This window comes from Primulina eburnea, chromosome 5, assembly GCF_022965805.1.
Source record: "Primulina eburnea isolate SZY01 chromosome 5, ASM2296580v1, whole genome shotgun sequence".
Lineage (NCBI taxonomy): Eukaryota > Viridiplantae > Streptophyta > Magnoliopsida > Lamiales > Gesneriaceae > Primulina > Primulina eburnea.
Genome location: NC_133105.1, coordinates 7,623,835 through 7,638,084, shown reverse-complemented (window position 1 = coordinate 7,638,084; position 14,250 = coordinate 7,623,835). Strand labels below are relative to the sequence as shown.

The 14,250-nt window shown below is 43.2% G+C and overlaps 1 protein-coding gene and 1 long non-coding RNA gene across 2 annotated transcripts; both read right to left on the bottom strand.

Moving 5' to 3' along the window:
- Positions 1 to 7,279: 7,279 nt before the first annotated feature.
- LOC140831933 (uncharacterized) lies at positions 7,280 to 10,045 on the bottom strand. The gene is made up of 3 exons (XM_073195640.1): positions 8,721 to 10,045; positions 8,058 to 8,620; positions 7,280 to 7,975 (listed from the first exon to the last, which is right to left on the bottom strand). Exons 1-3 carry the CDS (start codon positions 9,820 to 9,822, stop codon positions 7,280 to 7,282), a joined length of 2,361 nt encoding a protein of 786 aa, XP_073051741.1. The 5' UTR covers positions 9,823 to 10,045.
- Positions 10,046 to 10,194: 149 nt separating this feature from the next.
- On the bottom strand, positions 10,195 to 10,644 carry LOC140831709 (uncharacterized). Its single transcript, XR_012117912.1, has 3 exons — positions 10,566 to 10,644; positions 10,336 to 10,496; positions 10,195 to 10,268 (listed from the first exon to the last, which is right to left on the bottom strand). It is a non-coding gene; the product is annotated as an uncharacterized lncRNA (long non-coding RNA).
- Positions 10,645 to 14,250: the final 3,606 nt, after the last annotated feature.

Genomic DNA, 14,250 nt, shown 5'->3' with positions numbered 1-14,250 from the left:
GAAAGGCAATTTCACATCCAATTCTATAGAACAGAGCCTGAAGTGTGCATTGCGGACTTATCCAGAGTCACTCAAAAGAAAGGAGAGTCTGTGGAATATTTCATAGACAGGTTCAAGAAGATGAAGAATAGGTGCAAGGTGTTCCTACCGGAGACCGAGTTCGTGAAAATGGCACAAAAGGGGCTAGATTTTGAATTGAGGAAGAAATTCCAGGGAATGGAGTTCAGGGATTTCTTCGAGCTAGCTGCCAAAGTGGCTGAATACGAAGAACTATTGCGTGAAGAGTCGTACAAGAAGAAAACTACTATAGGGTCTTATTATCAGGAGGTGGAAGAGGTGGCATTGGCAGAGATGCAATCGGCCGGGTCTTGCACAGTTCCCCTGCTAAAAAAGAAGCCAACAGAGAAGAACAGCTCCCAACTCCCCAAAGACATGCAGTACACATTCGATGTATCAAAGACCGAAGAAGTTTTCGACTTCTTGGTGAAAGAAAAGTTCATCACGTTCCCGCCTGATCACAAGATGCCACCTACAGAAGAGCTGAAGGGACGAGAGTATTGTAAATACCACAACTCCTATAATCATGCCACCAAATCTTGTTGGGCGTTCAAGAACATTTTGCAAGATAGGATTAACAAGGGAGTTGTGAAATTCCCCAACAAACAAGAGTCTATGGCGGTGGATGATGATCCTTTCCCCCCGGTAGCTCTGGTTAATATGAATGTGACAGATTTGAGGGATCTTCTCAATGAGAAAAGAAGCCGAACCTTTGCAGTGAAAGACCGAGTAATCAAGAAATATTGGATTCCAAAGGGTCAAATGTTTGAAGCATCTGGAAGGCATAGTGCCGATCGAATGCGCACAATTCAACCACGTTTCCCCAGAAATGTTGGTGAATCCGCGACCTTTAGGCCGAGGAATCAACATTTCCTTGAAAGACCAGTGGTGGAGAAACAATGGTTTAGAGGGGAGTCATCTTGCAATCATCGTCAAAGGTATTCGGACAGGGGAAATGCATATGCATTTGAGTCACGAATGGTGGAAACTAGAAAATTATCAGCTGATCAAGGCAGAGAACGGCGTCCATACGAAATCACAAAAGGAAAAATGATTGAGAACAGTGGAGTAAAGCCGAGATACGTCCTTCCAGCCAGAGGGGAGTTTAGTGAGTCTTGGAGAGTGGCCCAACACAAAAAGTTCCCTAGGCCACCGACTATGACACAAAAGAGACGACTGTTGAGAGAAAGAGCTATTGCAAGAAGAGAGGAGTCCGCTAAGCTGAGGAATGAATCCAAAATTGATGTTCCAGTCTCCAATGAGCTAGTGGGGAGTAAATCAAAGTTTGGAAGATCGGCTACTGAGGACAAGTTTGTTGAAGACGATGATGATTTATTAAGCGAAGAGGATGATCAAGCGAGGAAATCAATTAATTTTCGCGTTGGGGAATTTCACATCACTGTGGATTGTGCCACTGGAGTGGTGATACTACCCGAGAGATTTAAAATGGTAGAAGAAGGGAACGGGGAGTTGATACCCCATGAATCGTCGCAAAAAGAAGATCAGGCAAGTAAACTCCCTGAAGGGAGTTCAAAAGTGATTATCAAGGAGGGTCACCGAAACAAGCCTCAGCAGGTGATACTTGAAAAGCCTACACCGGCCATGACCAAGCACATAAGGCCGTTGTACATCAAAGCCCACTTGAATGGAAAGCCAGTGTCTAGAGTGTTGATTGACAATGGCTCAGCGGTAAACGTTCTCCCAGTAAGAATGTTGAAAAGTCTAGGCAAAAATGAGGAAGACTTGATTCCTTCAGAAGTTTCGGTTGCTGCATTTACAGGGGAAACTACCAAGACCATTGGGGTACTCCCCGCTGATGTTACTGTGGGGAGTATGTCATCTTTATGTGCATTCTTCGTGGTAAACTCCTCCGCCAACTTCCAAGCGTTGTTAGGCAGAGATTGGATCCATGCAAACCAGTGCATACCATCCTCAATGCACCAACTGTTGTTATTTTGGAAGGGGGATGACGTGGAGGTCGTAGAAGCGGATGGACCACCGTTGCAAACAAGTGCAAGTGCAGTAGAAGCCAGATATTACAATGGGGATTTTGGGCCCATCAAAATCCGTAGCAATAGCAAGAAAGAAAATCCACTGTACATGCAAACACCAACTCCAAGTTCGGTGTTGGAAAGAATCCTCAAACCTACTGTTATCGTGCCGTCGAGGCCGACAATTCAGCCACTGATTGAGGAGATTGATGATTGATTCGAACCAAGAAGAAAAGGAGGTAGCTGCAACCTCTATATGGAAGGCACATGTGCAGCAAGTACTGGAAAAACTAAAGGAAGAGGAAGCATGGGACACTTATGGAACTGAAGTTGTCCAAGAAGAAGAATACGAAGATGATGAGCTCCAAGTCGATGAGTTGTTGATGGCGCCATCTCAACTGGAAGATGGCCAACATGAAGTTCAAGATCCATTGGAAGAGATTAACTTGGGGGAGCTTGAGAATCCAAAAGTAGTATATGTGAGTAAGCTACTGGAAGAACAGTTGAAGCAAGACTTGATCAGCATGTTGAAGGAATACAAAGATTGTTTTGCATGGAGTTATGATGACATGCCAGGGTTGGACCGAAAATTGGTCGAACACCGACTTCCACTCAAAGAAGGTTTCAAACCATTTCAACAGTCATCTCGTCGCATGTCAAAAGAAGTTGAATTGAAAGTGAAAGAGGAAGTTGAGAAATTGTTGAAGGCCAAGTTTATAAAGCCAATCAGATATACCGAGTGGCTTTCAAACATTGTGCCAGTAATGAAGAAGAATGGCAAGGTCAGAATATGCATCGACTTCCGAGACTTGAACTGTGCAACTCCCAAAGATGTATATGTGATGCCGATACCTGATATGTTAATTGATTCAGTGGCTAAACATGAGTTGTTGTCTTTCATGGACGGGTTCTCGGGCTACAACCAAATCAAAATAGCTGAGATTGACACTCACAAAACAGCATTCAGATGCCCGGGAGCTGTTGGTACGTTTGAATGGCTTGTTATGCCATTCGGGCTAAAGAACGTGGGAGCCACGTATCAAAGAGCCATGAACTCCATCTTTCATGACATGATAGGACATCATATTGAAGTATATATAGATGATATCGTTGTAAAGTCTAAACAAGCTACTGATCACATTGAGCACTTGAGGAAGAGTTTCCAAAGAATGAGGCAATATGAATTGAAGTTAAATCCATTGAAATGTGCATTTGGCGTGAAGGCAGGAAACTTTCTGGGATTTCTTGTGCACCAGAGGGGAGTTGAAGTGGATAAAAACAAAGCCAAAGCCATTATGGAAGCAAATCCGCCTAGAAACAAGAAAGAGTTGCAACGCTTCTTTGGGCAAGTGAATTACCTGAGGCGTTTTATCTCTAACCTTGCAGGGAAGACAAAGGAGTTTTCACAGCTGTTGAAGCTCAAAGACAGCGGGGAGTTCAAATGGGAGGAGTCGCATCAGAAAGCTTTTGATGTGATCAAGGGTTATCTATCTAACCCACCTGTTCTGATGCCTCCCAGGTATGGAATGCCCCTTAAATTATACATCTCTGCTGCTCATGAGTCAATTGGATGCCTACTAGTTCAAAATAATCATGAAGGAAATGAACAAGCCATCTATTATTTGAGTAGATTCCTTACTCCAGTAGAGGTGAAATACTCTGTGATTGAAAAGCTATGCTTAACACTGTATTATGCATGTACTAAGTTAAGACATTATTTAATTCAATCAAGAGTGTTTGTGGTGGCTAAAACCGATTTGATTAAATACATGCTTAATAGACCCATCCTCTCTGGGAGAATTGGCAAATGGTCTTTAGCATTGGCCGAGTTTACATTGACATATTATCCCCAAAAATCAGTAAAAGGCCAAGCTATCGCCGATTTTTTAGCTGATCACCCTTCACTTGATGAGTTTAGTGGAGAACAGGTTGGATTTCCAGTTTGTGGAGTGGGAGTTCAACCCTGGGAGTTGAAGTTCGATGGATCAAGTACAGAAACAACAGCTGGAGCTGGTATTGTGATCACCTCCCCAAGAGGTGTGAAAGCCGCTCTATCCTTTAATTTGAATTTCCCATGCACCAACAATCAAGCGGAATACGAAGCACTGGTCATTGGATTGGAAATTCTGAAAGACTTAGGTGCAAGAGAGTTATTGATATCAGGGGATTCTCAGCTGGTACTCAAACAGCTGTCAGGGGAGTTCAAATGCACAAGTTTGTCCTTAGCTCCTTACTATACCACTGCATCCCAACTGCTAGATGATTTCGAGGAAGTGTCATTAGTACACGTCCCAAGACAAGAAAATTGGGAGGCAGACGAGTTGGCACAGGTTGCTTCGGGATTGAAGATGTCTCCGGAACTTACACACAGGCTGGTGTTGATTCAAAAGAGAAACCACCCTTCAATTCAGCAAAGAGGGATTCAGGTAGATACGCTCAACTTGGATATAAACTTAGCTGGTGACTGGAGGGATGACATAAAACAGGTGCTAGAATCAACCGGGAGAGATATTCCACATGGTTTAAAAATGAGAGCTCTTAATTACGTTTTAGTGGAGGGTGATTTGTACAGGAAAGGGCTAGATGGTCTGCTTCTAAGATGCATAGGCTTCCCAGAGGCTTTGGAGATCATGAAGCAAGTTCATGAGGGAGTGTGTGGAGCGCATCAATCTGGAATAAAGATGAGATGGTTGATAAGGAGGTATGGCTACTATTGGCCATCCATCCTGAAAGATTGCATCAAATATGCTAAGGGATGCCAGCCATGTCAGAGACACGGGAACATCCAAAGAATTCCAGCGGATGAACTTCACAGCGTTGTCAAACCATGGCCATTCAAAGGCTGGGCCATGGACTTAATAGGGAAAATCTACCCTTCATCATCTAAAGGCCACTCGTTCATCCTTGTGGCTACAGATTTTTTCACTAAATGGGTAGAAGCAGTGCCTTTGAAGAAAGCGGAGCAAGGGGATGTCATTAACTTTGTGAAAGAGAATATTATTCATAGATTTGGAATTCCAGAGTCATTGACCACGGATCAGGGAACTATGTTCACTGGCTCAGATATGAGGGAGTTTGCAGAAGACTATGGAATTAAATTGATAAACTCATCCCCTCATTACCCACAGTCAAACGGGCAAGCCGAAGCGTCAAATAAAGTGTTGATAAAGATTCTACAAAAGATGATGGAAGAGAATCCTAGGGATTGGCCAAGGCTATTATCAGAAACTTTGTGGGCATACAGAACATCCAAGAGGACTGCCACTGGAGTGAGTCCGTTTTCCCTTACCTTTGGCCATGATGCAGTGCTCCCATTAGAGATTATGGTGCCATCAATGCGAGTGGCAAAGCAAAATGAACTTTCCCTTGAGCATTATAATGAAGCAATGATCATGGAGTTAGAAGAACTAGATGAGCTGAGAATCCAAGCGTACAATGCTTTGCTGTTACAAAAACAAAAAGTGGCGAGAATCTACAACAAAAGAGTTAACAAGAAAAGTTTCCATGAAGGAGAAATAGTGTGGAAGACCATACTACCACTAGGAACAAAGGATAGAGAGCTGGGCAAATGGTCTCCCAACTGGGAGGGACCATTCAAGGTACATAAGGTATTAGACGGAAATGCATATTGGCTATCAAGCATAGATGGCCATCCACACAAAAGATGCATAAACGGCAAGTATCTCAAGCCGTATTTTCCAAGTATGAGGGAAGAAGTAGGAAGAGCTTGCGAGTAAAGCAATCACGAAGGCTAATCTTCAGTGGGGAGTTGCCATTCTTCAGTGGGGAGTTAGCATTCTTCAGTAGGGAGTTGGCATTCTTCAGTGGAGAGTTAGCATTCTTCTGTGGAGAGTTGGCCTTCGGGGCCACTTGTGTATATATTAAGTTCCTGATTTCAAGGTGTCATGTGATGTAGGCCTTAGGGCCACTGAAATAAATATATTTTGTTTATGATTCAACAATAAAATCGATCGGGGAGAGTGGGACAGTAAGCCACTTTCATTCTTTATGTTGAAGGTCCATTATTTCACTAGGGAGTCGGCCTTATGGCCACTTATTTCCAATGTTTTTATGGTACCAAAAATCATGGTGGAATAGACCGTTCTGCCATTATAAATTGATTGTTTGCATGTGCAGTGACAGATTCATGAAGTAGGCCTTGAGGCCACTTAGAATGTGGGAGGAAAGACACACAGCCAGCGGGGAGTTGAGCTCACTGGGCGGACGACGAGTAATAAAAGAAGAACTGAAGAGAACAAAGGCGATATGCAAACCCCAAGTAGACCCAGAAGTTGATTTTGGAAGAAAAATAGGCTAATCAGCCATTTTTGCATGTTTTTAGCTTCATGTTGTGGGATTTTGTTTGAAGTAGGCCTTAGGGTCACTAGTGTAAATATTTGTTATGATTCAAAATAAAGATGATCATTAAGTTGGCCAGGAGGCTACTTCTATCATATTGGATTCATTGTGTTTTGATAGAGAATCAAAGAAGAGGATACCCTCGAGAGGGGAGTCTTAAGCCAACTTATGGTTTTGATTGAAACTGTTGGAATGAATTGGGTTGAGGGAATTAAGAACGAATATAAACTCCTTCCCAACATCCGATACACAGCATCACATTAAACCCATCCTCATTCCACATTCAACACCCAATGACCACAACACCAAACCAAGAGTCAACAAATCAAAAGCGGAGTCACCGCATGCAAGAACAGTAAGTAAACGTGTATGCGGGAAAAGGGGTCCAACTGAAGTGCAAATACGTGTATGCGGGAAAGGGGTCCAACTGAAGTGCAAATACGTGTATGCGGGAAAGGGGTCCAACTGAAGTGCAAATGCATATACGTGTATGCGGGAAAGGGATCCGACTGAAGTGCAATGCATAATGTAAAGGACGAGGGAATCGTTTGAGTAGATGCAGCACATAAGAGCACGTAAGGGCATGTAAGGGTTAAGTCTTACCTGTGTTTCAAAGAGCCCCAGACTTACCAAGACTTAAGTGTCGAATACACTGGAGAACCGAGGCCAACTCATGGTCAATCCTTATTACCTGCTGAGAGTAAACGCATTTTTGTACACAAGACAAACCAACAAAAAGGGGAGCAGTAAAGGCAGATAATCGAATCTAAAATAGGAGAAAAGATAGTAAAGTTCCAACAAGTGCGCTTATCAAAAGAAATGCAAACGGCTATCTCGAACTAATGAATACTGGTCGACTAAACGAAGCAAGATCAAGGGAATAAAGCTCGAAGCTGTTCCCACTTGGCTAGACACTCCGATTGGGTATTTTCTGCTTCCCGAAGCCGATCGGTCCAGAGTTGATAGTCATCTTTGAGACTAAGGAGCTGTTGGCCTATAGCCTGTGAGTCTCTCCTACTGCCCAACAAAATAGCCTCCAAAGCCTCTGCTTCATCCAGCAAAGTGACCATCCTAGCTCGGCGTCGCAAGATCTCCTCCTCCAACTTTTGGACCTCGGCCTCCTCAGCGTCATAATTGGCCGCTGCTGCGACAATCTGCTCGCGAAGCGCCTTGTCATGCCTGTCTAGCTCCTCTTTTTTCTCACACTGGCTTTGGAAGGACGAGCGACGAGATATCATATCGGCAGTGGTGGCAAAGGCAGCATCAGACTCCGAAAAGATGGTCGGAAGGCCATCAAATATGCTGAACTCCGAGGTGGCAAACTCTGGAGAAGTCTTGAGAATGGATATAGATGAGAGCATGGCCAATCTCTGGGACTCCCCAAGCTGGTGCAAGCCAAGACCAAGGAAATTTCGAACTGCTATCTTGGCATGAGCAAGGGCTTCAACGGATGGGGCATTTCTCTCAAGAGTGGAAGTCTCAGAGGAAACACTATCAGAGAAGCTCAGGTCAAATTGGCCTTCCGGCTCGCCAATGAGACCGAGTCGCGCCCTACGAGATGTAAGATCCTGTCAAATAAACAAAGTCAAGGTTGAGCATGGCAAATACACGGAGGTATTCAAAACAAAGAGAAAAGTTGAAAGAAATTACCATGGAGGGAGTGGCCGCGACAGACAGTGAACCAAGAGGATTTGGGCTTAACCCAGCACTAGAGGGAAACTCCGGCAACGTGTCATCCTCAATCAAAGGATCATTGATTCGTTTCTCAGAATCATCAAAATCATGGATGAGTTTAACACCAGAAGTTCCAACATGTGTAGACCCCTCTCCAAGTGTAGCAGTGCCGAGATCAGCATTAGAAACTCCATCACTATCCGACTGTGTGGTAGTAGGATCCTTAGAACTCGACTGCTTCGAGGCAGGGGGTGAATCTTCGTCGGCAAGGACAATTGGATCATCAAGAGTATTACTCCGGCTAGTGATCAATCTAGTCGAACGGCGAGTCGGGTATCGCCGATCCACAGTCTGAAGCTTAGGAGCAGTCTTTTTTGCCGGAGCAACCTTAGGAGCTACCTTTGTCTTGGAGGATTGAGATTTGTGGTGCACTTTGACCGGATCCTGATTGATTTTCAGACTCCCCTGAATATCCAATTTTGGAACTTTGAGAGCCCCAGAACTTTCCTCACCGAAAGCCAAGTCTCGCTTACGAGTACCTGCGTAAAACACCAAAAAAGTAAAGAAATGACAAGTATTGGTAACAAATAAGCCATGTGAATACAAACGCAAGTAAAGAGATACCAGACAATACCATACCAGGATGGTGGATCAATGAAGGGATCAAGGCGAGATATAGAGATCTCCACCAGGTAGCGAATGGTTCAGTTGTTCCTTTTTCTTGCTGCACAATAGAACCAAGGAATTTATGTGGCAGAGTGGAGAGTAGCTGCACAGTGGCCTTAGAAAATCTTCTGGATGCAACTTCCGAAGCTATATGGGTCAGATCCACTGGGAAGGACAGAATAGCTTGAGGAATCGCCGGTGACAGCCAAAATTGATACGCATACAAAGACGGATTGTAAAACTCGAAGGACCAGATGGATTTGTCGTTGTATGGTGGACGGGTAGAAGAACAATCTACCACCAACAACCTTTGATGAATGTACTGAGTCAACAACAAGGCAGCAATATCGTCAAGGGAGCGACCGTGGAAATCAGGATAAACTCCAACCCACAAGGGCTGTGTTAGACAGGAGACAGTGGGTCGCGATGGCAGATTAATGAACTTAAGCTTTTGGTGCTGCAGATATTTCATCAGCTCGGGGGCTGAAAGGATCAAACGACTCTCCATCAAGGAAGTGATACACACCATGGCCGCGGAGCCGGCTGAAGAATCCATTAAACCAGGGAAATAAGAGAAGGCCCATATCTGCAAAAACCAGGCTACTCCCCCCAGCTTAGAAATAGGATCGTGGCGGACACATTGATTCAGACCACGATATATAGACCCCAGGAACATGACTGCTAAATTATAGACCCTACCGGTGCTAAGAGAGCATGCTAATGGTAAGTACTCGGAGGAAGGCTTGCCGGAAGAAGGGCAAAAAATGTAATGGCAGATTAACACCCAGAGGAACATGGTGTGCTCAACCTCAGAAGGAACACCAGAGCACGAAGACCACTCTTTAACTACAGCCCTATAAGAGGGATAACAATAACGAGTATGGGCCAAAGCAGGAGCAGCAGGGTCGTCAACGAAATAAGGGGAGTCAGGCCCTGCTACCGGTAACCCCAAGAGCAAGGATATGTCATAGAGGGTTATGGACAATGGGCCGAAAGGAAAGATAAAGACGTTGCAAGAGGGGGACCAGAACCGAAGAAGACAATCAAACAGGACGGACTGTCTGGCTATTTTCATCTTAGATACTAAGATCAGGGGCCATAATCCCTGATGGCGCCACTGTTGCCCGAAGTGGGGTTCCAAGCGTTCTACCCAGTCAACCCAGCTGTCAGGAACCCTCGGCCAAGATTTGAATTGGGATGGCTCACCATGAGGTAATAGAGGTCGAGAGAGCAGTAAATCCCTGGAATGTAACGAAGGCAATGGAAAGAATAACTGATGAACTGGTGGGGGAAATTGATTGTTAGGATAGAAAGGGTGTCGGATAGGGCCAATGGTGGCAGAAGCAAGGAAATCGGCAGCATTAGTCCTGCAATCCGAATAACATACAGATAAGGGCACTACCGTACAAGAGGAAATCAGACGACCTAGAGTAAGAAACAGCTAGTACCTAGGCTTAGCAGTAACCGCGTGATGGTAAAGGGCCCCAGGACTTGGTGAAAGTTGAATAATAGCGGGTGCACCTACAAGAAATGTATTGATGACTCACACACTTGTGCAAACATTTAAGACTACAAGCCAAAGACGTACCAGATGGTGTCGATGCGGTAGGATGAACCAATGGAGTAGCCATTACTGAAGTGAGGATAGAGGTTGAAATAACAGCGGGCATAGATGGAATAACTACTCCTGAGGATAGAGTCGGCTTACTAGGAGCAGTCTGAGGTAGAGATGACGGTGCAGCTGGCAACCTGGATACCAATAAGGGAGTAAGCAAAAGCATGCGCATACTCTATTTCATAAGCAAATACACAACATACCTGGTGTCTGCTGCCCCAATAGGGATGGGGACAGGGACAGATTCAGAGTCAATGGACTGATTGGGGTCAAAGACCACTGCATGCAAGCAAGCAATATTCAGAAAACCAATTGATGCAGTATATGCTACAGGGCCAAAAGATGGCCAAACTACCGCACCTACAACACAAAGGCCAATGTATGGCCAGACGACACCGAAAGTTCGTAATTTCTTTTTTTAAAAGTAGACAGATCAGACAAATATGGGTAGATGTTTGTTGTGCCGCTTCTCAGAGAATCTGTACAAGAACTAGTACGGGGAGTCACACTCTCTTCTCGAACAATCAAGTTTAACCACACAAAGCAAGAAATAGAATTGCAAGTCAATCAAAAAACGACAAACAATATTCAATGAATCAGGAAACACTAAGAAAAATTCAAGAAAGAGGAACATGAAGATACCCATGGCCGTGGAGAATGAAATCGGACGCCCTGATAAATCCATGGAAGCGGGTGCGATAATTGGCGAGGACGACGTGGGCACGAGTTGCGAAGGACAGGCAGAGGCGTCCCGAGGAGGAGCTAAAATGGCCTCCGCAGCTGTCAGTCGATGGCTCGAGCCAAGAGGGGTGATCGCCCGTGCGGAGGGAAACAGACCATCGCTCGTCGGAACGCCCATTGACGACCCAGCGACGGCCAAGAAAGGATTAACGCCAGTGGCAGAACCGGCGAACGCAATAGGTGCCGGAGTAGAAACGTTGGCTTGAGAAGATGGCGAACCCGCGGCGCTGGATGAGGGGAGAAATGACGGAGACGATTCCCGAGCCATCGCAAAATTCCCGGTATTACGGCGTTAGGGGAAACGATCGTGAAGGGTAGGCGAGCACACTCGGATAACCAGCGATCGATTCAAGGGGAGCTGGGTATAGTGTGCGAAGGCAGCGAGGAGAAGATGAACGGGGAGTAGGCGCGAGTCGAGCAGGGAGGAATTTCAAAATGAGCGTGAAAGTTAGGGTCCAGGGGAATGAATTGAAGTGCTCGGCCCATTAATGAAGCCCAATTCATAAGACATTTGTGGGCTATTACCTATGGAGAAATTGAAAATTGGGCTCGCGCATCGCATACAAGCATTTTGGCCCACGGGCCAATGCTTGCGGGGGGCAATTGTTTGGGCTAAAAATAATTAAATTATGAAGCCCACGTTAAATTAATACAAGCCCGATTAAATTGTATGGGCCCATCAAACTTAGCATAGCAAGCCCAGTCCATTTAAACTGATCACGAGACGTTAAGTTGGAGAAAACGTGGGAAAAATCGTGGGAGGATCGAGACAGATCGTGGAATGAGAAGCGGGGAAACATGGGTCATGGGGGAGTGGAAGAAACCATATCTCACAGTGAAGAAAAAGGTTCATGGGGGACACAACGCCGACAGACAGAACTCTACAGACAAATCTGCAAAAATACTCTTTGCAAAATTTTCAATCTTCAAGCATTAGTTTCAAGCATTTCAGTATATTTCTAGCATTGTACGTCTTCTCATTCTAGATTTCAGCAACAATTTATTATATTTTTCATGTCATTAATGAATTCCTACAGTTTTGTAAATTCAAAATCATGTCAGGGGTTTATTTGCATCAATTTCCAATAGTTTTCTTTATTTTTGGCATTGCATTTGTTTTAGGAGACTCTAACTGACGGTCGAATTTAGAATTCACGTCGCTTGAATATTTAGAAGTTAGATTTTATCATTTTCACACAAATCGGTGCATTTTCGCACCTGGCACGCCCGCAACACCAAATATTGTGCAAACAACCTTATAATAATTATGCATCTAAAAGTGAACATTTTTTTATGTACTCTGACTTCATTTTTGCTTCTTGTTCCTCCGCCACTGGAGTCTCATCTTTTGTTTCAGATTCTTTTCACCGTTCATGGATTATATTTTGACTATATTCAAGTCTAGCTCGAGCCCAAATCTTTAGAAGTCCGGATCTCGAATCTGAACAAGGTTTTTTAAGATCCAAGAACAGCATATTTTAACATCAGATGGAAAAGGGATGGTGAAATGGTCAGCAAACCATGTTCCACTGAGTCCCATAAGTGAAACGTCCTGTCCTTTTTATTTTCTTAGAAAGTGCTAGAAATTTTTTTTTTTAAACCTCACATAGCATCGGCCGAACCACAAAATATTTTTGACATCATTTTAAAAATAAACATCCAACTGCCATTTAAAAATCTAAAGAAAAATATTTTTAAGCATAAAATCGTCAAATATTTTACCAACCTAAAAACATTATTTGAAAAGTATAGCACATACTATAACCTCTCAAAAATCTCTCATAACATAAATAAAAGACATAAAAATATCTTTAACATTACTTAAAATCATAAATAATATCTAGTGTGGAAAACTAGTGTCGGTCCTCGGGTTATGTGCACCTTCAGTCCAGTCAGATCAACCATCAAGACCTCCATTATCATATTCATAATCGATATCACCTGCATCAATCACACCTAGTGAGTCTAAAGACTCAACACGTCATATCCTTGATAATGAGTAATACGTAATACAGTTAACATATAACAGTGAAAAATACTTGTACTTAAAATATCATTTTCATGAAGATGCATAAACCTAAACTTAAACATTTCCGTAAACATTTTCATGATGCATAAAAACATTTTCATAAAAACGTAAACATATTCATATTCGTATGCATATCCATATTCGTATCCATATTCATATTCATATTCGTGTTTGTTGAATTCAGATCGTGATTGTGACTCGTATTCTTAAACATATTGGGCGTTGGATCCATCTAGAGAAAACCACAGTACTGGGCGGCGGGGACACCAGCAACACTTTCACCGGTCAACTGGGTCTTGGCCTACGTATTAACATATTCGTGTCATTGGAAATACGATCGTCGGGGCTCCCTCTGGGGCCTTTTCCCATAAATGGGCTCCCTCTGGGGCCTTCTTCCCTCACGACATCTCCAATCATATCATCGTATTCGTATTCGTATTCGTATCAACGGAAACACGATCGTCGGGCTCCCACTGGGACCATAACCCTCACGACATTTCCAACATATTCAGTAGTCACAATCTCTTCACATCCTTCAACATGTTATCATCACTTAATAAAAATCATGTATGTACATATCGTTTTATTTTTGAAACCAAATATGCAACATATCTTTTAAATGTCAAAGATTAATCCATAAAAATCCATGAACATTTAACATAAACGTTTTAACATATAAAAATCATAAAAAAAATAAACGTTTTTAAAATCAACATCATGAAACTCTTAAACATTTCAAGTAATCATATTAACACATAAAACAGCATTCAGGGCACTGCCATGACGTTTACTATTTTTTAGGTGTAAAAAGACCGTTTTACCCCTGGACGTATAATTTTTCCGTTTTTGACTTTTTCTTAATTTCATTGACTCTAACATGTCCCAAATAATTATTTAAGTTTAAATATAATTTTTCATAATTTTATAAAGCTTAAAACTAAGTGTTTCAATTAATTCGTTAATTAGAGTTTCGACCGACGATTAAATCCCGAATAAATCAAAAACTCGTCGTTTTAATCCCAAACTTTAAACATAACATTTTTATGATTTATTCTACCCTTCCAAGTCGTGAGCCACCCCCGTGGACCCTTGGATTCAATTTTAGCTTTGTTAATTTC

Coding starts and splice junctions, on each gene's coding strand:
- LOC140831933 (XM_073195640.1), bottom strand. CDS start 9,822: ATGAAAATAGCCAGACAGTCCGTCCTGTTTGATTGTCTTCTTCGGTTC. Junction 8,621..8,720: donor TTCATTGATCCACCATCCTG/GTATGGTATTGT, acceptor TGTTTTACGCAG/GTACTCGTAAGCGAGACTTG. Junction 7,976..8,057: donor TCGCGGCCACTCCCTCCATG/GTAATTTCTTTC, acceptor TTTATTTGACAG/GATCTTACATCTCGTAGGGC.